The sequence below is a fragment of the Erinaceus europaeus genome, chromosome 10, assembly GCF_950295315.1.
Source record: "Erinaceus europaeus chromosome 10, mEriEur2.1, whole genome shotgun sequence".
Classification (NCBI taxonomy): Eukaryota; Metazoa; Chordata; class Mammalia; order Eulipotyphla; family Erinaceidae; genus Erinaceus; species Erinaceus europaeus.
The window spans coordinates 96,825,571-96,851,909 of NC_080171.1; the positions used below are offsets into that span (position 1 = coordinate 96,825,571).

At 40.6% G+C, this 26,339-nt stretch overlaps 1 protein-coding gene across 2 annotated transcripts in view; it reads right to left on the reverse strand.

Moving 5' to 3' along the window:
- Positions 1-769: 769 nt before the first annotated feature.
- Positions 770-26,339, reverse strand: part of SCAI (suppressor of cancer cell invasion) — a 160,138-nt gene continuing 134,568 nt past the window's right edge. Inside the window, exons 15-18 of one of the 2 annotated variants that reach the window (XM_007539984.3) lie at positions 9,793-9,865; positions 5,493-5,666; positions 5,210-5,310; positions 770-1,590 (exon numbers count right to left, since the gene is read on the reverse strand). In XM_007539984.3, the coding sequence (XP_007540046.1) occupies positions 1,444-1,590; positions 5,210-5,310; positions 5,493-5,666; positions 9,793-9,865 (495 nt within the window). In that variant the 3' untranslated portion in view covers positions 770-1,443. Of the gene's footprint in view, positions 1,591-5,209; positions 5,311-5,492; positions 5,667-8,949; positions 9,094-9,792; positions 9,866-26,339 lie in introns of those variants that run through there. The other variant, XR_009552093.1, reaches the window with a different exon arrangement.

The window sequence follows — 26,339 nt, forward strand, 5'->3', positions numbered from 1 at the left end:
CAATCACACTATCCAAGTAATCTTTTGATGATCTGTTCTTGGACAAGCATGCTTCTAATCATGAAAGCTCTAATTTTTTTTCAGGACAGGATCCTTCTAATTAGTTTCAACAATTATGTGGGGCCCAGGTTATTAGCATGAACAAAACTAGGTAAAAAATTATCTAGAAAAGAAAATGCATTGTGAATTCAAACCAGGAAAACTAAATTTCCAGGCATCATGAGTGTAGAAATGAGTCCCATGAGTGCAACTATGAGTTCAAATTACAGAGCCATAGGATTGAAAAGAACGTTGGCCAACACTTTTTTACAGATGAGCTTGCTAAATAGACACAAGAGAGCTATCAAAGGGCACAGAGCTAGGTGCCAGGAGAACCAGGATTAGAACTCATGCTCTGGTAAAAAAAAAGGGGGGGGGGCACATCATAGCTATTACCTGCAAAATTATAAAAGAGATGACAGAGAAGGAAAACACAAAGATCTCTGTGATGTAAAGATGCAAATGTAACTTCCATTTTTAGTTAAATAACGAATCGTTGCCTCCAAGTGAAATTATCTGCATCTCTGACTTTGAAGTCTCATGAATTTGAGTGAGGTAAAAAGATTTCAAACTCTGAACCATATGCCACAGATTTCAGTCCTGGCAGTTTTTAAACTCGGTCTTATGAATTAAGAGTTTAAACAGAATCCCTTCTGGGAATAGTAATTATATTATAAAACTAGCTATCTGGTTTTTGACTGATCTATTTGAAAGCTATTGTTCTTTTTCATTTCTAGCTTACAAAGAAAACAAAATTGCAAACATATTTTAAGATAACACAAGACTCACATTCTAAATGATATCCCCTTAAGAACCCAACAGAAGATTTAACTTTGATATGCAAACTGATTCTTTACAGTTTCTGAAATTAACAAGATTTAAGCAAAGTAAATGATTTAAAGAAAGGCATTGATGCTTCAAAGAATCACACATCTTTCTACCTACTATTTTGGAATGAAAAGAAATGTTATGGAAAGACTCTGTTCTTGATTTTAGTAGTCCACGTTGACTAGTTTCATCTTTGTGAACAATTAGATATTTTCCAAATCCACACATTTGAGGTCCAGGTATAAGAATTGGATTTCCTCATTATATAAAAATAAATGATTTACTCTTCTCAGGGTGAGAATTGTGAATATTTTGAGTGTAGGATTAGATGTTGGAGGTAAATATCCATACCTCAAAACCAAAAAAATAAAAACTTCAAGATTTTTTTAAAAGACCTGAAAGACTGTATTTTAAAACCCTAAAAGTTTGAACAATTTCTTCAGTTTCTTTTTAAAATGGTGGTTTTAAATTAAAAAATAAAAACTAAGTAACACCTCTATGTGTCTCTCATAACATTAGAAAACTGCACCATTTAAAATCTGTGACAAATGAAAAACTGTTTCAATGAGAGGATTTTTAATAGTCATCTATGGTATTCTCAAAGAACACGTTTCGAACATCCAGAATGGATGCTAATTCCAAAATGTGCTTCTGGAGATGAGGGTTTTCTACTGTTTCATCTCTTGGTAGCTGTGGATATGATTCAGGGTAATTCCGTGTTTCCTAAAGGGGGGAAAAAAACAAAAACAAAAAACACAAGGTTTATAATTTAATGAAAAAAAGGTTACCTATAACATTACTAACATTACTGTCTAATGTAAAACATTAATTCCCCAATAAAGAAAAAATAAAAGGAAAAAAAAGTCCTAGAATTTCTTTTTGTACTTTTTTATTATCTTTTATTTATTGGATAGAGACAGCTAGAAATGAAGAGGGAAGTGACAGAGAGGGAGAGAGACAAAAAAAACCTAAAAATCTTCAAATATTTAGATATATAACAACAAATTTCTAAATGATTCAGGCATGTAAACAGACATACAATAGATGAAACAAAACTGTTTTAGATACATAATACACTCACTACCTCCAATTTACACTATAAAAAGTGATAAAGGAATTTGTAGTGGTTAGGAAGATAGCATTGCAGTAATACTCTGGACTTGTATGCATGGGTTCCTAGCTTGATCCCCAGCATCACTTTTTTTTCCTTCCTACAGAGTTATCACTGGGGCTCAGTGCCAGCACGACAAATCCCCTACTTCTGGTGGCCATTTTTTCCATTTTATTTATTTATTTATTTTTATATTTATTTATTTTCCATTTTGTTGCCCTTGTTTAACATTGTTGTGGTTATTGATGTCATTGTTGGATAGGACAGAGAGAAATGGAGAGAGGAGGGGAAGATAGAGAGGCAGAGAGAAAGAGAGACACCTGCAGATCTGCTTCACCGCCTGTGAAGCGACTCCCCTGCAGGTGTGGAGCCAGGGGCTCAAACTGGGATCCTTATGCTGGTCCTTGTGCTTTGAGCCATGCGCTTAACCTGCTGCGCCACCGCCCAACTCCCAGTTTTTTCCATTTTACTAGACAGGGCAGAAAGAAATTGAGAGAACAGAGGGAGGTAGAGAGGAAGGAAGAAAGAAAGATAGACACCTGCAGCAGGCCTGTTTCACCACTCTTGAAACATCCCCTTTGCAGGTTCTTTACACAGGTCCTTGTGCTTAGTACTATGTGCGTTTAACAGGGTTTGTCACCACTTAGCACCCAGCCCAATAACACATATTCTAGAGTAATACTCTGATGGTCTCTCAGACATTCCCTCTTTAATCTAAAAAAAAAAAAAAAAATCCATAGGGGGAGTCGGGCTGTAGCTCAGCGGGTTAAGCGCAGGTGGCACAAAGCACAAGGTCGGCAAAAGGATCCCGGTTCGAGCCCCCGGCTCCCCAACTGCAGGGGAGTCGCTTCACAAGTGGTGAAGCAGGTCTGCAGTTGTCTATCTTTCTCTGCCCCTCTCTGTCTTCCCCTCCTCTCTCCATTTCTCTCTGTCCTATCTAACAATGACAACATCAATAACAATAATAACTACAACAACAATGAAAAACAACAAGAACAACAAAAGAGAAAATAAATAAATAAAATATAAAAAAATTAATTAAAAAAAATCCATAGGGTCCATAAAGTAACAAAGTGTATAAAGCACTGAACACTTAAGCATGAAATCCCGAGTACAAACTCCAGCATCCCATGTGTTAGAGTGATGTTCTGGTTCCTCCCATCATGTTAATAAATAAATAAAATATTTAATAAACAAATAAATCTTTATTTATAACAAGAGAGATAAAATCAATAATAAACAAAGAGGACTACATCAACTACTACAAAAAAGTCAAAGAAAGTAAAAGAAAAACAAGACTGCAAACTACTATTTATTTATTTATTTATTTACTTTGGATAGACAGAGACTTTGAAAAGGAAGGGGAGGTAGACAGGAAGTGAGACAGAGAGACACATGCAGCACTGCTTCAACACTTGTGAAGCTTCCCTCCTGCAGGCGATTGGGGGCTTGAACCAGGGTTCTTCTGCACTGTAATGTGTCCACTCAAAAAGGTGCACCATCACCCAGCCCCCAAGTTACGAAGTGGAAGAAGACATATTTTCAACAAGGGGTCGATGTAAATAAGGTATATAGAAATTATACAACTCAACAGCAAAAATCCTACTTAAAACATGGGTAAGAAGCTTAAACACCTCTCCACAGAAGACATATAAATGACTCTCAGGCTTATTAAAAAAATTTTTTTTTCAACTTCCCTTATCATTAGGGAAATGCACAACGAGATATCACCTCACATCTGTGAGGTTGGCCTCTATCAAAAACACCAGGAACAAGAAGCATTAGTGAGGCTGGAGAGAAAAAGAAACTATTTTTTTTCTTCTACATTTATAATTACCATCATCTTCTTCTTCATTATTACTATTTAGCCAAGCAGAGTCACTCATGTGTAACTGCTCTGGGATACTTTTTCTTCTTCTTTTTTTTAAAGTAGAGTATGTTTATTATTTAAAATTTTTATTTATGGGGGGTTATGGATAATGAGTACACTATCTCATTTCTCTCTCTCATTTTTTTGCCCCCAGGGTTATTGCCGGAGCTCGGTGCCTGCACCACGAATCCACTGCTTCTGGAGACCATTTTTTCCCCTTTTGTTGCCCTTGTTGTTCCATCATTGTTGTGATTATTATTATTGTTGTTGTTGTTGGATAGGACAGAGAGAAATTGAGAGAGGAAGGGAAAACAGAGAGGGAGAGAAAGATAGACACCTGCAGACCTGCTTCACCGCCTGTGAAGCAACTCCCCTGAGGTGGGGAGCCAGGGAGCTTGAACCAGGAGCCTTACACTGGTCCTTGTGCTTCGCACCACGTGTGCTTAACCCACTATGCTACTGCCTGACTCCTTCTCTCTCTCTTTTTCTTTTTTTGCCTCCAGGGTAATTGCTGGGGCTTGGTGACTGCACTATGAATCCACTGCTCCTGGAGCTATTTTTTTCCCTTTTGTTGGCCTTATTATTGTTGTTATTGTTATGTTATTGGATAGGACAGAGAGAAACTGAGAGGAGGGGAAGACAGAGAGGGGGAGAGAAAGACACCTGCAGACCTGCTTCACCGCTTGTGAAGTGGCCCCCTGCAGGTAGGGGCTAGGGACTCGAACCAGGATCCTTACACCAGTCCTTGAGCTTTGCACCATGTGCTCTTTTTTTTTTTTTTAATATTTATTTATTTATCTATTCTCTTTTGTTGCCCTTGTTGTTTTATTGTTGTAGTTATCGATGTCATCACTGTTGGATAGGACAGAGAGAAATGGAGAGAGGAGGGGGAGACAGAGAGGGGGAGAGAAAGATAAGACACCTGCAGACCTGCTTCACCGCCTGTGAAACGATTCCCCTGCAGGTGGGGAGCCGGGGGCTCGAACCGAGATCCTTATGCTGGTCCTTGCACTTTGGTCCGTGCGTTCAACCCACTGTGCTACCGCCCGACTCCCTGCACCATGTACTCTTAACCCATTGTGCTACTGCCAGGGCCCCTTATTTCTCTTTCGTAGGTATCTGCAAACACTTTCACCCCCAATTTAGGCCCATTAATAAATAAATAATTTTTCCCCCAAAAGACATGACCAAAAGCTATTGCCATCAACATGGTCCACTCTTGGGACCTTAATTCACTATTAGAATGTAAATGTTATTTCTGATCTATTAAAATTTTATTAGAATATAGAAAAACTATAAAACGTGAATCTTGAAGTTCCAAGAATGTAAATTTGCCTTTTTAGTAACACTCTTTGTCTTACCCGAAAAATCTTGTGCATCCTCATGGTGGCTGAGCAAAAAATAAATCTTGTGAGAAGCAAACGAAGAAATTCATCTCCAAAAAACTGGAGGAATGCCTGATCTGCAAAAAGGAGAAAGGTGACAGTGATAGAATACTTAATATGGAAAATCCAGTTCCAAAGGTAAGAAAAACTATGGGAAAAACTTCCCAGTTTTCCTTCTTGGGACAGGTACCTTTAAAAATTCAAACAATGGAAACAGTTTAAAGCCATTTTTATAAATTCAGTTAGATTAGTAGGGTACCTATTGAACGTGAATGGGTCAGTAGCTGGGCAATATCACGGTTTATTTTCCGAAGATACTCTTGACATTTTTCCCATAGGCCTCTACGCATGCTTGACAATCCAGAGACAAATAGGAAGGCCATTAGAGGATTGTTCAAAAAGAGAGTGAAGAGGCTACCTCGTTGAGATTGATCTGAAAAACAAACATGTTATATATAGAGACAACAATTTTTCAAAAGGTAAGAAAGGCAATTAAGGAACACCTAAATATGCTGATAATATTTTCAGTATACACATAGTAAACTGATAAAATTAAAGTTATACCATCAAATCATAATTCAAGAAATCAGGTTTTGCATAGATATAGCAATTGGGTACAATGCTTTCTCCTGAATAAACTTAAGACAGAGTCTGGTAAACATCTTCTTTTACATTTCACCTTCTCACAGATTCATCTGTATGTGGTATGTGCTGGCTCATGGGCTGTTCTTGATCAAATTCTCAGAGGAGAGCTAGAATGACTAGTCGATTTTTTTGTTTTCCTTAATTGTTTTTACTCTGCCTATCCCTTATCCATATCAATTTTTCCCTTTATTAATACATTTCTGATTTCACCTACTACATTTTAGTTGTCAGTTATTAGTTTATTGATTCCAAGTGCTCTCTCTTTTAATATATTTATTATTGTATAGACAGAGAGAAATTGAGAGGGGAGGGAAAGATAGAGAGGGAGAGAGATGGAGAGCTACCTGAAGCCCTGCTTCACCACTCATGAAGCTTTCCCCCTGCAGGACAGGACCAGGGGTTTTGAACCTGGGTCCTTGTGTGCTGTAGTATGTGCACTTAACCAGGTGTACCACCACCTGGCCCCTGATTCCCAGCTCTCTATCTGAAGCCTGGCTTGAGCTTCTTCCAGCAAGAACTGCACTTTCCTATAGCAACTACTAGACACTGAAAATGTGTCTGGTTGTGAAGGATAAAATATACATGGAGGGGATCAGGTGGTGGAGCACCTGGTTGAGAGCACATGTTACAGTGCACAAGGACCTGGGTTCAAGCCCCAGTCGCCACCTGCAGGGGGAAAGCTTTGTGAGTGGTGAAGCAGTGTTCCAGGTGTCTCTTTTTCTCTCTCCCTCTCCATTTTCCCCTATTGTCTCACTTTCTGGCTGTCTCTATCCAATAAATAAAGATAATAAAAAATTACAAAAAAATAAAATACACATGGAGTTTTAAATTTTCAGTACAAAAGGATATATTGTTAACATTAACTTCACCTCTTTGTAACTCTTGCTATTATTATTTTTAATACAATTACTAGATAACTGTTCTAGAGTGATATCCAACTTAATTCTCAAAGATCCTTCAAATTCAACATGTCACAAATTGAAAGCAAATTCTTTTCTGGGCAACTGAACATTCAGTTCAGGTACTCAGGTACTCAAATCTTTTGTGGGAGTCGGGTGGTAGCGCAGTGGGTTAAGCGCATGTGGCACAAAACCCAAGGACCAGCGGAAGGATCCGGGTTTGAACCACAGGCTCCCCACCTGCAGGGGAGTCCCTTCATAGGCGGTGAATTAGGTCTGCAGGTGTCTGTCTTTCTCTCTGTCTTCCCCTCCTCTCTCCATTTCTCTCTGTCCTATCCAATAACAACAGCATCAATAACAACAACAATAATAACTACAACAATAAAATAACAATGCAACAAAAGTGAATAAATAAATAAATATTTTTTAAAAACCTTTTGCATAACCATTATGCTATCTCCCCAGGCTTACCCAGCTCATTAAAAAAAAAAAAAAAGGGGTCGGGCAGTAGCACAGTGGGTTAAGTGCACACATGGCACAAAGAGCAAGGACCACCACAAGGTTCCCAGTTCGAGCCCTGGGTTTTCCCCCCTGCAAGGGAGTCGCTTCATAGGTGGTGAAGCAGGTCTGCAGGTGTCTTTCTCTCCCCCTCTCTTTCTTCTTCTCTTCTCTCCATTTCTCTCTGTCCTAGCCAACAACGACGACATCAATAACAACAATAACTACAACAGGAAAAAAGAAAGAAAAGAAGGAAGGAAGGAAGGAAGGAAGGAAGGAAGGAAGGAAGGAAGGAAGGAAGGAAAGAAGGAAGAAAGAAAGAAAGAAAGAAAGAAAGGAAGGAAGGAAAAACAGTAATTCGGAAAGGCACCAAAATAGTGCTCTATCCTACACGGTGTTGATGAGTAAGCCTAGGCATGGTCGCATCAATGTAACAGAGGTTTGTTCCAGCTTTGAGCTACGTCCCTAGTCCTATTTAAAATCTAATTACTCAACTGTTAAAGCCTCACGACAAATCTTAAAGGTTTTTTATAAACCAGCCACATAATTCCTACTTTAATTTCGCTGAATATTTCACAAGCTCTCTGATCTCAGGCCTTTGGCACTATTTCATTTACCTACAGTAGTTGCCTATTAGGTGGTTCCATCTGCTACCAGACCTTGGGCTCTGAGACAATCACAACTACATGTGTCTGCTCAGAATATTATTTCCAGCGCTTAGCATAGTACCTGATAAATGCTGAGTAAATATCTTTTCAGGGAATCAAGTAACTTTTGATTAAAGAGAGAACTAGAGGGACAGAGACATAGCTTAGAGTACACAATTTACCATTTGTGAGGATCTGGGTTCAAACCCCCAGCACTACAAAGAAGCACCATGTGTGGAAGGGGCTGTGGTATTCTCACTTCTCTGTCTCTTAAGTTAAAAGGATGGGGGTGGGTAAAGTCTCCCAGGAATGATGGGATAGTATAGGCAAAAACCCCAGCATGCTGAGAAAGAGAGAACAATAGGCATTAGATATCAGAGGCTTCTACATGAAGCCTTATCTGACATTTTAAGTACTTAAGCATCTGCTCATTTTATGCTCAGTTCAGGCTTATTATAGGAATTAGTGATGTAAGCTTTATAGCATAAAAGACAGACTACAAGATTAAAAACTATAACTAAGCACATTAGAAGTGGTGATTATTAGCACATATTAAATGTTATGTACTCAACGTTATGATGTAGGTACTGTTATTATCTCCAGTGGACTGATAACAAAATTGAAACAGAATGGCTAAGTGACTTTCCTAGTCATACAGCTATTAAGTTGTGGAATTAGGGTTTCAATTTAGTCATCTGTTGCAGAGTTAGTTTTTACTTTCTACACACATACACAAAGCCTTTCAGATCAAGTAATCTTGGGATTAACCCACTGGGCCAAGCAATTTTAAAGAGTTGCATCTTGACAGGACAAATTGCTAACAAAAGTACAATCAAATAGCTGGAAGGGTCTACATTTCTCATATCATTTCATGATATGAAACAATTTAACCAAGTCCTCAAAGCAGGAGAATTTTACCGTTGTTTGAAGGTAAGTTCTATCCCATAGTAATTTGACTTTTGGATACATGAATTTATATTTCCATATGTCTTTTTTTTTTTTCTTCCTGTTAAACAACAGAACTTACCTTAAAACAACGGTGGAAAGTCTCCAGCTTCTCTCAGGCATTCAAATGCTGACCATCACTTCCTGTGTCAAACTATGTCAGCAGACAGGACTTCTGGCTGGGAAGTAGCAGTACAATGCCATCTCCCACAGAGAGACATCAGCACTATTCACAGTTAGGGAGATAGTGAAACAGTGACAAGTACTGCTAAGACAGTGTTAAGGTTTGTATAGTAGTTCACCTAGCTTAATGTCTGGGAGTTAGAGAATAAATTTTATGTGTTGTTTACTAAGGACAAGTTATTAGGGACAAAAAAAGTCTTTCATTTCTCAGCTATCTGAGAAATGATCAAACACTGACCTGTCTCTCTGGCGATACAAAGTAAAAAATGTGAATAAAAGAAATTGTTTACGTTGTGCCAGTTAGGTTATCCTAACTCTTAGGTATAGGTTGAGAAGTTTTCTAGAATAGAAATCTTATGGCCTTAAAGGTTGCCTAAAGTATGTAGCCAGAGATAAATGAAATCAGGTTATATGGATGATGATAAGCACACCAAAAACAAAAACCTGGAAACAAATGTCTAAATTCCTAAATCATGAGTTCCCCAACAACAAGGGGCCAAAGCCACCCTTATTTCACCTTCCCTTCCTTTTAGAATTATCTCATGGACTAATGGTAGCACATAAAAGAAGTCTGGTTATTGGCAAGACTTCTGGGCACATTTCAGGTTGACACCTGCCACATCAGACACTAGAAATCCACATGGAATCACAGGTAAGGGAGACAAAGATCAGTATTATTCAAAATGTAGACCATGTTTACTTTGCCAGCTTACAGGTTTTTACAGGTAATGACAAAACATACCTTGTAAAGCTTTTGGATATGCTGTAGGAGAAAGCAAGCAGACTAGTGGCTGTCCAAACAAGTTTGTGAAATTCTGTAACAGAAGAATTTAAAATTTTCTTTAAAGATCTGACCAAAGATTGTCATGAAGTTATTTTCCAAAGCATATCATTAGTATATAGATTTGGTCCTTTCAATCACAAGCAGGTGCAGAAACATCAGGATTAACTGAAGACACTGCCATTCACACATAATTACCACTCATAACAGGCTTAGCAGTGAAGCTTCTGAGTGAATTATTGATTTTTTTTTTCATACATAGGCAAGTGCATGGTTACAGAGAAGTCATCTGAGTCTTTACAAAGAGGCTACCCACAACTGGCCACACACACTAGTATTCACAAGGGAGACTTTGAAAAAAGTGAGGATCTGACATTCCATTTCAGGGCCTCTAAAATCTGACTCACCAGCATTACTTGGATTGACAATTAGGTCATCATCATTTAACTGCTCATGGAACATGGAACAATGTACAAAGCCAATGTGTTCAATTTACACTGAAAATTGAACTGACCAACTAAAACACTTCCTGCATAATTAAGAATATATTCTTTCTCTAAAGGCAGCTCTACATGGAAAATGAAATCATAAACTAGTGGCAGCCTAGGAGGTGTTACTGAGCATATACTGTTTATGAGACCCTATTCTTTTTATTTTTATTTTTGTATTATCTTTATTTATTGGAGACAGCTAGAAATTGAGAGGGCTTGAACCTGGGTCCTTGCGCATTCTAATGTGAGTGCTTAACCAGGTGCGCCACCACCTGGCCCCTATGAGACCCTATTCTAGGTGCACAGCTATTAGAATGTAAGAAATGCAGGGGGGAGGGGGTCAGGTGGTGGCGCACCTGGTTGAGCGCACATGTTACAATGTACAAGAACCCAGGTTCAAGCCCCCGGTCCCCACCTACAAGGGGAAAGCTTCACAAGTGGTGAAGCAGGGCTGCAGGTGTCTCTCTGTCTCCCTATCTCCCCCTTCCTCTCAATTTCTGGCTGTCTCTATCCAAAAAATAAATAAAGATTAAAAAAAAAAAAAGAAATGCGGGGGAGGGGGTCCGGACAGTAACACAGCGGGTTAAGAGCACATGGCACGAAGTGCAGGACCAGCTCAAGGATCCCAGTTCGAGCCCCTGGCTCCCCATCTGCGGGGGGGGGGGGTGTACACTTCACAGGTATTGAAGCAGGTTGCAAGTGTCTTTCCTCCTGTCCCCCTCTCTGTCTTCCCCTCCTCTCTCGATTTCTCTCTGTTTTATCCAAAAACAACAACAGCAATAACAACAACAATAATAACTACAGCAACAAAAACAACAAAAACGGGGAAAATGGCCTCCAGGAGCAGTGGATTTGTGGTGCAGGCACCGAGGCCCAGCAATAACTCTGGAGGCAAAAAAAAAAAAAGTAAAACTCCAACAAGGTAAATATCACCATCACATTATTTTGGAAAACAGCAAATAACTGCCCAGGAGGCGGTGCAGTGGTTAAAGCATTGGACTCTCAAGTATGAGGTCCCAACAACCAGGTGTCACAGTGATGCTTTGACTCCCTTTCTACTTTTTTCTTTCTCACAACTAAATAATCTGTTAAAAGAATCATAAGTGGGCCTGGGTGGTGGCACCCTGGTAGAGCACAAGTGCTACAATGTGCAAGGACCCTGGCTCAAACTCCTGAGCCCCTCTTGTAGGGGAAGTTTCAGAGTTGGTGAAGCACTGTTGCAGATCTTTCCCTCCACCACCACACCTTCCCGCTTCTCAATTTCTCTGTCATTACCTAAAATAAATAAATAAATAAATAAATTAATTAATTAAATTTGGCAGGGGAGGGGGGCAGGCAGTGGCACACTGGGTTAGGCGCACACAGTATGAAGAGCAAGGACCTGAGGAAGGATCCGGGTTCGGGTCCCTTGGCTCCCCACCTGCGGGGGGGGGGGTGTCATTTCACAAGTGGTGGAGCATGTCTGCAGGTGTCTCTCTGTCTCTCTCCCTCTCTATCTCCCTCTCCCCTCTCAATTTCTCTCTATCCTATCCAATAAAAATTGGAAAAAGTCACTGCTAGGAGCAATGGATTCATAGTGACAGTACCAAGCCCCAGCAATAACCCTGGAGGCTACCTTTCTCTCTCTCTCTCTCTACCTCTACCTCTATCTGTATCTCTATCTCACAAGTGAGTAAAGCAACAACAAAAAATTAAACTTCATTTTCATACTAAGTAAACTTAGTATTTGAAAGAAGTAACTGAAAATACTTCTGAACAATAAAAATGGAGCTATGTTCTTAGGAAGAAAAGCCCATGCTAAAGATGCTGTTACACTTGTAAAAGTTTAAACCAGTGGGCTGGGACATGGGACAGTGGATAAAGTATTCGACAGTGGAGTATGAGGTCTTGAGTTCAATTCCCAGCACCATAACTGCCATAGTGATCCTCTAGTTTTCTCTCTCTTTCTGGTATAAATTGTTTAAACAAAGAAAAAAAGCTTAAAGCAAACTCAGTTAGGAATTGGGCCCCAAAACAGATATAATGTAATCCAGTTTAAAGAGGAAGTTCAAATTAATGGAGAAAATAGAACAACCATCTAGACAAACAATTCCAAATTTATCAGTTAAATGTAAAAAATTAAAGTCTCTTTCTCTCTCCCTCCCCCTCCCCGCTTTTTTTTTTTTTTTTTTTTGCTTCCAGAGATATCTCAGGGGCTCAGTGTTGACACTATGAATCTACTGCTCTTGGCAGTCATTTCCTCCATTTTATATGATAGGACAGAGAGAAATTGAGAGGGATGGGGAAGATAGAGAGGGAGAGAGAAAGACAGCTACTGACTTGCTTCACCATTTGTGAAGTGACTCCCATGTAGGTGGGGAGCCAGGGGCTGGAACCAGGATCCTTATGCTGGTCTTTGCACTTTGTGCACACAACCCAGTGTGCCACCGCCTGGCCACCAATGTCTCTTTCTCTCTATCTGTATGAGAAAGTTACCTAGAGGTTCCACCTCCACAAAATACAGCTGCAAAATTAAAAGCAGAATCAAGGACAACAAAAATTAAATAAAAACCCAAATGACAAATTGGAAAATATCTGTAACTCATAATACAAATGATTAATCTCCTTAATGTAGAAAGTTCCTCTAATTTTATAAGAAAAGACTACAGGCTCAGTAGAAAAATGGGTGGAAGATAACAGGGAATTCATAGTATAGGAAATACAACTGGCTCAAAAAGCTATGAGAAGATGTACAACTTAGCCATTGCTGGGGCTCAGTGCTGGCCCTACGAATTCACTGCTCCTGGCATCCATTTTTTCCTTCCTTTCTCTCTATTTTATTTGATAGGACAGAGAGAAATTGAGAGGGAAGAGGAGATAAAGAGGGAGAAAGAAAGACACCTGCAGTGGTCTGGGAGGTGGCGCAATGTTAATAAAGCACTGGATTCTCAAGCATGATGTCCCGAGTTCAATCCCCAGAAGCACATGTACCAGAGTGATAGCTGGTTCTTTCTCTCCTCTTATCTTTCTCATTAATAGATAAATAAAATATTTTAAAAAATAAAGTATACAGCCTCTATTAAAAAAGAAAGAAAGAAAGAAAGAAGGATACCTGCAATCAGGCCTCACCACTTGTGAAGTTTCCTCCTGCAGATGGGGACATGAGGTTGAACCCAGGTCCTTGCACATGGTAATGTGTGAGCTCGACTTGGACGCATCATTGCTGTACTCCAAAATGTCGTTTTTTGGGAGTTGCGCGGTAGCTCAGTGGGTTAAGCACACGTGGTGCAAAGTGCAAGGACCAGCTTAAGGATCCCGGTTTCAGCTCCTGGCTCCCCACCTGCAGGAAAGTCGCTTCACAGGAGGTGAAGCAGGTCTGCAGGTGTCTGTCTTTCTCTCCTCCCCCTCCTCTCTCCACTTCTCTCTGTCCTGTCCAACAACGACGACATCAGTAACAACCACAATAATAACTACAACAATAAACAACAAGGGCAACAAAATGGAATAAATAAATATTAATAAAAATTTTAATGTCTTTTTTTTAAGACACAGAGGGGGAGAGAAAGATAGACACCTGCAGACCTGCTTCACCGCTTGTGAAGTGAATCCCCTGCAGGTGGGGAGCTGGGGGCTCGAACCTGGATCCTTAAGCGGGTCCTTGCGCTTTGCACCACCTGCGCTTAACCCACTGCACTACCGCCCAACTCCCCAAAATGTCATTTTAACCTAACAGCTTAGCAAAACTTCCACAAGTTTGGGACTATACATTACTGGCAAGAATACAGAAAGCAAACACTTCTGGGAGTCGGGCGGTAGCGCAGCGGGTTAAGCGCATGTGGCTCAAAGCGCAAGGAGGGCATAAGGATCCCGGTTCCAGCCCCAGGTTCCCCACCTGCAAGAGCAGTCGCTTCACAAGTGGTGAAGCTGGTCTGCAGGTGTCTTTCTCTTCTCCTCTCTGTTTTCCCCTCCTCTCTCCATTTCTCTCTGTCCTATCCAACAACAAATGGCATCAGTAACAACAACAATAAAAAAAAAAAAAACAGGGGCAACAAAAGGGAAAAATAAAATATAAAAAAAAAAACACCCTAAAAAAAAAAAAGAAAAACAAACACTTCTATGGGAGTGTGAATATAAACTAGTGCAAAGTCTTTAGGAGACAATTTGGCAATCTCTACTCAGTTAAAATGCATATCCCCTTGAGAGAGCAACAGCAGTATGAGAAATTTACCTAACAACTATATTCCCTCAAACCTGTGAAGTAACCTAAGGTTATAACTTGCCTTATCGTTATTTATAGCAAAGAGCTGGAAACAAACAACCAGGACTAAATTATCACAAAACCACATGACATAATATTAATATAATTTTAAAAGGATAAAGAAGCCCTCTATGGGGGGGAGGGTCAGACGGTGGCACACCCAGTTATGTACACATAGTACGAAATTCAAGGATCTGGGTTCCAGCCCCAGCTCCCCACCTGCGGGGGGATGTTTCACAAACGAGGAAGCAGATTTGCAGGTGTCTTTTTTTTCTCTCTATCTCCCCCTCCTTTCTCAACTTCTCTCTCTAAATCAAAAGGTGGTCCACAGAGGTTCAAGAGCACATGCATGAGGTCCCAGGTAAAACAAGCAAACAAAAAAACAAGTAAACAAGCAGAAAACTGAATGCTAATTTTTATCAGACTTTACCGAATACCACTGTAATAAGTATTGAGCGCTTATCTCCTATTAAAACATTTACAGTTTTTACAGTATGAACTGATTTTTCAATACTTAGTAACCTTCATGCATAATTCAAATGAACTATTTTGGCAGAGTATGATACTACTAGTAAGTACACCCACTGACTTTTTTTTAAATCTTTTTTTTATTTACTGGATAAGGACAGCCAGAAATCAAGAGGGAAAGGGGTGATAGAGAGGGAGAGAGTCAGAGAGCAGAGAGACACCTGCAGCACTTGCAAAGCTTTCTCCCTGCAGGTGGGGACTGGGTGCTCGAACCCGCGTCCTTGTGCATTGTAACACATGGCTCAACCAGGTGCAACACCACCTGGCCCCAAACCCACCCACTGGTATTTTACTTAAAATTTTCTAATCTATAGTGATATACTGTGGCCTGGAAGCTGACTGAGTGACTAGAGAGATGGACTTACAAGTATAAGGTTCTGAGTTTGACCCCTAGCATCACATGTACCAGAGTGATGCTCTGGTTCTCTAATCTGGAGTAGAGTTTTCTTCTTCTTCTTTTTTTAATATTTATTTATTTATTCTCTTTTGTTGCCCTTGTTTTATTGTTATAGTTATCATTGTTGTTGTCATCGTTGTTGGGTAGGACAGAAATGGAGAGAGGAGGGGAAGACAGAGAGGGGGAGAGAAAGATAGACACCTGCAGACCTGCTTCACTGCCTATGAAGCGACTCCTCTGCAGGTGGGAAGCGGGGGCGGGTGGTGGGCTAGAACCGGGATCCTTACAGCAGTCCTTGAGCTTTGCGCCACGTGAGCTTTACCTGCTGCGCTATCGTCCAACTCCCTGTAGTAGAGTTTTCTTTTGTGTGCTATTCACTGAGTGCTACATACTTTCCAAGTACTATTCTAACTTGATTAGATTCGATTCTGTAAGATCAATATTGCTGATTCATTTCACAGAGAAGGAAGAGAGGGCAGAAGTGATCATGAATGTGTTCAAGGTCATATGAGTGTCTTGTAGCCCAACTGTTATATAATGAATTGGATAGTCTGGCTCTCGTCTGTTCCTCTGGAATGATGCATTCAATTGTAAAAATTTGAACTTATTTATCAGTAAACCTAGAAAGACAAGAAGAGTCATTCAGATGGGGAAAAGGGACAATTGATAACTGTTCTCTCTTTCACTGCTTGTGACTGGGCTTTTCAAGAGATTATCACCTCAACTGAGATTATAAGACATATTACTTGCTGCTTTGCCATGTATGTGACTCAAATTCGACCCCTACCACAATGAAGGAAGGTTTAGTGCTGTGGTCAATCCAGACCCCTACCACAATGAAGGAAGGTTTAGTGCTGTGGTCAATCCAGACCCCTACCACAATGAAGGAAGGTTTAGTGCTGTGGTCAATCCAGACCCCTACCACAATGAAGGAAGGTTTAGTGCTGTGGTCAATCCAGACCCCTACCACAATGAAGGAAGGTTTAGTGCTGTGGTCAATCCAGACCCCTACCACAATGAAGGAAGGTTTAGTGCTGTGGTCTCTTTTGTGTCTTTTCTGTCCCTCTGTCTCTGTTTAACAGACAAGCAAACAAACAACATATTGCAACTTTAGGGGCCAGGAGGTAGCTCATCCCATAGTGTGCATGCTTCATCAGGTGTGTGTACCCAATTTAGAGTCCCCAGTTACCACACAAAGAGGAAGCTTCACAAGCAGTGAAACAGGACTGTGGTTTCTCTCCTCTCTCTGTTTAGAAAAAAAAAACTAATGAAAAAGAAAGGAAAGGAAATATAGTAGACAGGCAGCAGTGAAAATTACCATTATAAAACAAGACTTAGGGGAGTTAGGCGGTAGCGCAGCAGGTTAAGCGCAGGTGGTGCCAAGCACAAGGACCTGTGTAAGGATCCCGATTTGAGCCCCTGGCTCCCTACCTGCAGGGGAGTCACTTCACAGGCAGTGAAGCAGGTCTGCAGGTGTCTATCTTTCTCTCCTCGTCTCTCTTCCCCTCCTCTCTCCATTTCTCTCTGTTCTATCCAACAATGACAACATCATCAATAACGATAATAACTACAATAATAAAACAACAAGGGCAACAAAAAAGAATAAATATTAAAAAAAAAAGACAGTTTCAAAGACAGCTGAGCAGTGCTCTGTTTTTTGAAAAATAATAATAAATACATAAATATCTATTTTCTTCAACAGATACTTATTAAACCTGCAGACTAGATTCTATTCTGATTGTTAGGGCAATTAAAAAAAAAAAAGCAAAACAAGCAAGTCTGCCTTCCTGGAGCTGACATTTAGATAGGGGTGGAAGTAGCAGGTAGAGACCCAAAATAAAGAAGTTACATAATATCATAGTAGGTGACAAACACTACATATGGAAATACAGCCCAGACTGTGGTTAGCAGCACAGACTTTACAACCAGACTATGTTTAAATCCTGACAATGCCGTCATAAGGTGTGTGTGACCTTAAGAGTGTTACGTAAGTTTTCTGTGCCTTTGTCTCATCATTTCTTGTCTTGTTTTTTCTGACAGAAGTAGGAGAGGAAGAAAGGTGGTGGGGTGGGGCTCAGGCAGGCAGAAATCTATGCCTAAGCTTCCTTCAATGCAGTGGGGGCTGGGCTTGAACCCAGGTCCCACATACAGCAAAGCAATTCACTATCCAAGTGAAACTATTTTACCAGCTTGTTTACGTTTTCATATCAGTAAAAATGATGATAATAAAATTAACACATTAGCCAATGAGAAAATTTAATGTGTTTGATAGTCAATTTTTTTTTTTTTTTTTTTTTACCAGAGCACTTCTCAGCTCTGGCTTATGGTAGTGCAGGGGATTGAACCTGGAACTTTGGAGCCACAGGCATGAGAGTCTCTTTGCATAACCATTATGCTATCCCTGCCCAAGATTTAATATTTGGGAAGTACTTAAGCTGTTATGATCATTAAGATAATAAACCAAGAAAGGTGGATAAAGAGTAATAAGGCAGCATGTAATTTTAAATAAGTCAATTAAAGATTGACTTATTATTACTAAAAGGTTTCAGATGATCTCACACCTGCAGAACAATGTGGGCATCTTTGTAAGAGGATTAGTCAGGGGAAATGAAAAGATCCTAAGCAAAAGGCTCCCAGGTATGCACGTCTCCGTCACTCTCTTCTGCACAGCCACATGGATCTGCACACCAGGAAATAGAAGTCTTTTGAGGAGAAGGGGCCAGAAGTGTGAGGGCAAAAGACTTGGAGCTTTCCGTTTGAGGAGCCGTTGGAGATTTTGAGTAGAGAAGTGACATGATCTGATCTACTCAGTAAGGCAATAAAAACAGAAGACAGACTAGTTAGGAAGCTACTGTAAGAATTCAGGCTAGAGATGATGGTAGAATGGATCAGGGTATTGAGAGTGGAGGTAGTTAAGATTGTGGGTGTATTTCTTGGGTCAAGAGAAACTCCAGGAAAGAAGTGAAGGGAATGGAGTGAAGTATGAAACCAAGGAGTTGAGCTGGGACAACACTGTAAGTACAATAGTTGTTAACTGGTACGGGGAAAAGCTATAGGTGGAAAAGGCCTAGAACTCCTGTTTTGGGGGGCCAGATGGTGGTGTACACACAACACCATGCGTATGGACCAGGGTTCAAGCCTCTTTCCCCACCTGCAAGGAAAAAAGCTTCACAAGCAGTGGGGCAGTGCTAGAGAGATGTCTCTCCTCTCTTTCCCTTTCTGTTTCTCACCGTCTATCAGAGGAAAAACAAAACACCATTTCATTTTTGACATGATTTGCTTACACTTTCTCTATTAGAATTATTAATAGGGATAATGGAGAAGGTATATTATATCCAAAATTTGGAGTGACAGCGAAGTCTGGGCTAGAGGTAAATAATCTGGAAATTGTAAGCAAAGAGATAATAACAAGAGCCGTAAGAGCCTGTTGTACCTTAAGAAGAAGCAAGGATGAAGCTCAGGGGAACTGCAATAAAAAGAGAAGAGGAGGGGGTCTGGCAGTGGCACATCGGGTTAAGTGCACATAGTATGAAATGCAGGGACCTGCACAAGGATCCCGGCTCAAGCCCCCAGCTCCCCACATGCGGGGGGAGGGGGTGCGGGGGGGGGGGCAGATCGTCACTTCACAAACAGTGAAGGAGGTCTGCAGTGTCTATCTTTCTCTCCCCCATCCCTCTCAATCTCTCTCTGTGCTATCCAATAAAATGAAAGAAAAAAAAAAAAAAGCTGGCAGGAGCACTGGATTTGTAGTGCTGGCACCAAGCCCCAGTTATAATCCTGGGGGCAAAATAAATAAATATAAAAAGAAAGGCGAGGGGAGTCGAGCGGTAGCACAGCGGGTTAAGCACAGGTGGGGCAAAGCGCAAGGACCGGCGGAAGAATCCCGTTTCGAGCCTCGGAATCCCCACCTGCAGGGGCGTCGCTTCACAGGGAGTGAAGCAGGTCTGCAGGTGTCTGTCTTTCTCTCCCCCGTCTGTCTTCCCCTCTTCTCTCCATTTCTCTCTGTCCTATCCAACAACGACATCAATAACAACAACAATAATAACTGTAACAACAACAATAATAACTGTAACAACAATAGAAAAAGCAACAAGGGCAACAAAAGGGAAAATAAATTTAAAAATTTTAAAAAAAGAAAGAAAGGAGGGGGGCCGGGTTGTGGCACGCCTGGTTCAAGACAGTGGTCCCTAATTGCAGGGGGGAAGCTTGAGGAGTGGTGAAGCAGTGCTGCAGGTGTCTCTTTCCCTCTTTACTTCCCCCTCTCCTCTCAGTTTGTCTCTAAACAAAGTTTAAGAAAAGATTTATGTTATTAAAAGAAAAGGAGGAAAAACCAGTAGAAGAGACTGAGAAAATATCTGGGCTCCAGATTTCTTTTGCCATGAGATAATTGAGAAGCCTCAATTAAAATGTTAAAGGTCGGGAGTCGGGCTGTAGCGCAGCGGGTTAAGCGCAGGTGGCGCAAAGCACAAGGACCGGCATAAGGATCCGGGTTCGAACCCCGGCTCCCCACCTGCAGGGGAGTCGCTTCACAGGCGGTGAAGCAGGTCAACAATAATAATAACAATAACAACAACAATAATAATAACAATAGTAACAACAATAATAATAACTACAACAATAAAACAACAAGGGCAACAAAAGGGAATAAATAAATATTTTTTAAAAATTAAAAAAAACAAAAAACACACATAAAAAAATGTTAAAGGTCCTATCTGAATCAGAGAACAGAAGTCTAAGATGAAGGTTTAACAGAAAGCCAACCCTAATAAACTGGAATCCCAAGGTGTTCCTCCTTTAGCATAAGGATGCTAGAAATAAACTCAACCCCTGCTCAGTTGTACTTCCCAACCACTCAGGGAGCTTAAAGGAAAGTTATCATGGTGCTGAGCAAAGCAGGAAAAAATTTTCCCTCCAAAAGTTCCTTGAGGGTTGTAATTCTAAGCCTGTAACTCTTGTGTGGTTATAGCCCAAATTCATACTACCTAAGTAATTATAAAAATATAACCCCAAAAGAGTAATGCCTACAGTTGTCTAGCAAAAAGCAAGTTCAGAACCTCTCTGGGCAATATTTTCATTTTAGGGCTCAGTTAAACCCCCACAAAAAAAATGTAGTGGTCTGGGAGGTGCCACAGTGGCTAAGGCACTAGACTCTCAAGCATGAGGTCCTGAGTTCAGTCCCCGGCAGCACATGTGCCAGAGTGATGTCTGGTTCTTCTTCTCTCTCTCCTTTCTCATTAATAAATAAATAAAATCTTAAAAAATGTAAAGGTAATGGAAAGAATAAGACAAATATAATTAAGACCAACATACAGTGACATAAAAATAGCACATAGGGAGTGGTGGCACACTGGGTTAAGTGCACATAGGACGAAGCACAAGGATCAGCGTAAGCATCCTGGTTCCAGTCCTCCCCCCCCACCTCTGCTTCCCCACCTTCAGGGTGGGGGTCGCCTCACAAGCGGTGAAGCAGGTCTGCAGGTGTCTTTCTCTCCTCCTCTCTGTCTTCCCCTCCTGTCTCGATTTCTCTCTGTCTTATCCAACAACAGCAACAACAACAAAAAAAGTAAAAACTGGCTGCCAGGAGCAGTAGATTCGTAGTGCAGGCACTGAGCCCCAGCAATAACCCTGGAGGCAAAAACCAAAACAAAACAGTAAAGTAGGGAGTCGGGCTGTAGCGCAGTGGGTTAAGCGCAGGTGGCGCAAAGCACAAGGACCCGCCTAAGTATCCCAGTTCGAGCCCCGGCTCCCCACCTGCAGGGGAGTCGCTTCACAGGCGGTGAAGCAGGTCTGCAGGTGTCTATCTTTCTCTCCTCCTTTCTGTCTTCCCCTCCTCTCTCCATTTCTCTCTGTCCTATCCAACAACGACAACAACAATAATAACTACAACAATAAAACAGCAAGGGCAACAAAAGGGAATAAATAAAATTTAAAAAAAAACAGTAAAGTATATTTTTAAACAGCAAATGCAGATTTCAGTTATAAAAGTATCAAATAGTAAATAATAAATCCAGTATGCTTATAATTTATTACCATTATTGCTATTTGTCACTGCTGGGGCTACACCACTCCATGCTTTTTCTTTTCTTTCCCTTTTCTTTTCTTTTACAGATGCGAAGAAAGACAGAGGGAAAGACACCATAGTACTGAAGCTTCCTCCACTGCAGTGGGGGTCGAATTCAGACCTGAGTTGTGAGCATGACATAGCAGGTGCCAGATCCAAGTGAGCCATCTAACCGGCCCAGCTTATTAAATTTAAAGCATGGATTTGAAAGCAAAAAACAGGGAACTATATAAAGGGCAATGAATTATCTGAAAATAATCAAATACAACTTAAATCCAAAAATAGGTTTAAAAATAAAATAGACACAGTTGAGGAAAGGATTTGGGATTTGAAAATAAATAAGAAATGATCCAAACTTCAAACAGAGAAAGAGAAAATGAAAGAAAGAGGAAAGACCAAGAGCACGGAAGACATGGAGAGAGGGAATATACACACATATTCAAGAGTTTGATGAGAAATAGCAGTATAGCCAATATTTTATAAGAAAATATCTAAGAATTCTCCAAAAATAATGAAAAACTGCAACCTTCTAAGGTGGAAAAGAGAATGCCAAGGCAAAGAAAGAGTTAATTAACAAATTGTAAGGAGAGAAGCCCCAGAGAGCAGGAGACCTTGAGAAAGTTACCCCCCACCCCACCCCAATGGTGGATCTTATGCTGAGGCTAAACTTCCCCAGACAGAGCTGTGCAGGAAAAGATAACAGTAACTAAGGCAACTGTACCCTGAGCAATAGGTACAAGTCCCACCCCCTTAACCTTGCAGCCTCCGCTTCTGTAATGAAGCTTTCTGCTCTCAGCTGGCACCCCCCTATATAAGCCTGCACTGTCCCTTTGTTCATTGCGCAGAACTCTTTAGAGCATGAGCTTTTTCTGTGGCCCTTTAGTGTTACTAAAGTTCCTCTGTGTTGGCTCGGATTCTTGAACCTGCAACATTATCATTCAAGAAGTACATCAAATCCCAACAGGTTAACTACAAAGGAGGCATATTATAGCATAATTTCAGAAAGGAAAAACAGAGACAGTCTTCCCAAGTAGCAAGAAAGGAAGGAACAGGGGCTGTGTGGTGGTGCATTTGGTTGAGTGCACATGTTACCATGCTGAAGAAACCAGATGCAAGCCCCCTAGTGCCTACCTGTGGGGAAAAAGCTTCATTGAGTGGTGAAGCTGTGCTACAAATGTCTCACTTCCTCTCTTATCTCTCTCTTCTGTCTCTATCCAATAATAAATATGAATGAATAAATGAACCTGGGTCCTTACATATGGTACCATATGTATTCAACTGGGTGCGGCCCCAGAAGAGCTCTTAAACCCTAATTTAATGATGACGGTGAGAGCCTTAATAGACTGCAGTCAACTGCCGCCATCAGTCTAGTACTTTTTAGAAACAAACTATTTAGATAAATGTCTGTTTTGACAAATGTTTAAGTCACATTTCCATGGCAGGAATCCAGCTCTGACATATTTATAATTCCCCCCCCCCTTTTTTTTAAGATTTTGTTTATGAGAAAGATAGGGGGAGAAAGAAAGAACCAGACATCACTCTGGCACATGTGCTGTTGGGGATCAAACTTGCGACCTCATGCTTGAGAGTCCAAAACTTTACTGCTGCGCCACCTCCCAGACCACTTATAATTCCTTTTTTAAAAACAAAACAAACAAATAAACAAAAAAAGAACAAAAAATGTTACCCAGAATGACTGAGGATTTTTTTTTTTTTTTGCCTCCAGGGATATCGCTGGGGCATGGCGCCTGCACTACAAATCCACTGTTCCTGGTGGCCATTTTTTCCATTTTTATTGGGTAGGACAGAGAGAAATTGAGAGAGGAGGGAAGATAGAGAGGGAGAAAGATAGATATTGCAGACCTGCTTTACCACTTGTGAAGCAACCGCCCTGCAGGTGGGAACCCGGGGGCTTGGTCCAGTATCCTTATGTGAGGGTCCTCACAAATCATAATATGTGTGCTTAACCTGGTGTGCCACTGCCTGGCTTCCTGAAGGATTTTTTAAAAATATTATTACTTATTACTTTGGTTAGAGACAGAGAGAAGTTGAGGAGGCAAGGGGAAACAGAGAGGGAGAGAAAGAGATGCCTGCACACTGTTTCACTGTTTGTGAAGCTTCCCTTCTGAAACTGAGGCCTAGGGGTTTGAACCTGAATTCTTTTTTTAAATTTTATTTTATTTCTTTATTGGGGAATTAATGTTTTACATTCGACAGTAAATACAATAGTTTGTACACGCATAACATTTCTCAGTTTTCCATATAACAATACAACCCCCTTTAGGTCCTCTGTCATCCTTCTTGGACCTGTATTCTCCACCTTCCCCTCCACCTGCCCACCACAGAGTCTTTTACTTTGGTGCAATATGTCATTTCCAGTTCAGTGAACCTGAATTCTTATATACTGTAATGTGTGTGTTCTACCAGATATGCCACTACCTGGCACTGAGGGATTTTTTTTCCATCCAGGGTTATCACTGGGGCTCGGTGCCTGCATTACGAATCCACTGCTTCTGGAGGCTATTTTTCCCCTTTTGTTACCCTTGTTTATTGTTGTTGTAGTTATTATTGTTGTTGTTATTGCTGTAGTTATTGGACAGGACAGAGAGAAATCAAGAGTGGAGGGGAAGACAGAAAGGGAGAGAGAAAGATAGACACCTGCAGACCTGCTTCACCGCTTGTGAAGTGACCCCACTGCAGGTGGGGGCCAGGGCTCAAACTAGGATCCCTATGCCAGTCTGTGCGCTTCGTGCCATGTGCACTTAACCTGCTGCACTACCACCTGGCCCCTGTTTTTCTTTCAATATTTTATTTATTGACTGATGAGAAAAATAGGAGGAGAGAAAGAACCAGGTATCATTCTGGTACATGTGCTGCCAGGGACTGAACTCAGGACCTCAAGTTTGAGAGTCCAATGCTTTGTCATCTCCTGGACCACAGGGATTTTCTTTTTTAAACTACCACTAGCACTGTATTATGAAAGATAATTGTCTGTTTCCTAATGTAATTTGAGAGACAAAACATGAACCATGCTCACTAAACAGATCTTTGCATTTCACTGTTCTCTGCAAAGAGCCTCATGTTACCATTCAAAGTTGCTCTTTTCCTTAGCTTTGGAGTATGAAAAAGTTCTGGAATAAACTTAACCTCCACAGATAATGTTCCCTCAACTCCAAACTAAGGGCAGTAATGTCTATCTTCACTTAATCATCCAATAGATATTTCTTACAAATCCTTTAAGTCTGAGTACTGTGGGCACAAAGATATAAATATATAGAAACACAAACACACAGATTTTAGGGAAAACATGGCAGAATGCTAGTAAACAATTACATTCCAATATGGACAGTTGAATGAGTGAGTATGATCAGGTTACAAAGCAAAACTTAAAGATACTGACATCAAGAGAACACAACTCAGTGGTACAGCTCAGAGTGACAAATCCACAGCCTCAAAGATTATGATCATTCTGCTAACTTCCTTTCTTAAATCTGAGCAGACAAGCACAGATATAACACTCTCAGGAAAGACTCTAATATGAACGATATAGGCAAAAACAAACAGGACAAATCAACATGAGGAAAGACACCACACAAGAACAAAATTTAAATGAGCACTGATATTCTCACAGGTAAGAGAAAATATTTCACGCAAGATATATATATATATATATATATATATATATATATATATATATATATATATTTGTTTCACTCATATGCACATATATGTATATATGTTTGCATAGGTATTTTACACACACATGCACCCACAATGGAAATATCTAGATATCTAGACAATAAACAGAAAAATCTCAAGGTTAGAAGTTAAAGGCAGGGGGTTGGGCAGTAGTGCAGCGGGTTAAGCGCACATGGTGCGAAGCGCAAGGACCAGCGTAAGAATCCCAGTTCGAGCCCCCAGCTCCCCACCTGCAGAGGGGTCGCTTCACAAGCAGCAGCAAAGCAGGTCAGCAGATGTCTATCTTTCTTTCCCCCTCTGTCTTCCCCTCCTCTCTCCATTTCTCTCTGTCCTATCCAACAATGACATCAATAACAACAACAATAATAAAACAACAAGGGAAACAAAAGGGGAAAAAATAGCCTCCAGGAGCAGTAGCTTCGTGGTGTAGTGCACACCAGCAATGACCCTGGTGGTAAAAAAAAAAAAAAAAAAAAGAAGTTAAAGGTAGTAGTCCAGGAAGTGGTCCAGTGGATATAGTATTGATTCTCAAGCATCAGGTCCCAAGTTCAATCCCCAGCAGCACATGTAACAGAGTGATGTCCAGTCCTTTCTCTCTCTCTCCATCTATCTTCTTCATGAATAAATAAATAAAATCTTTTTTAAAAAGTTAAAGGCAAGAGAATATCATAAAAAGCAAAAAGAGAAGCAATTGCAGAAACCAGAACTCCCACCTCTGTACCCCCAAAAGAATTTTGGTTGATACTTCCACGGGGTAAAATGTTATGGGAAAATGAACAAAGGGCTCTGAACTTCAATTCCACCAGGACCCAGAGAGAGAAAAGGAAAAAAGGAAGAACATTCAGAAGTAGTAATAGGTGTACATGTGGCTTAGAAAGGAAGAGAGGGCAGGATAATAGGGAAAAAATGGGCAAATATTTAAATATAGGTAGACAGACAGCTATAGAAATAATAGTCAATCCCTACCTGTGACCTTGGGAGAACTACTGCAGTTTGCAATGGAGGGAATGGGGACACACAGAGCTCTGGTGGTAGGGAAGGTGTGGAATTATACCCGTTTTTTTTTTTAATATTTATTTATTTCCTTTTTGTTGC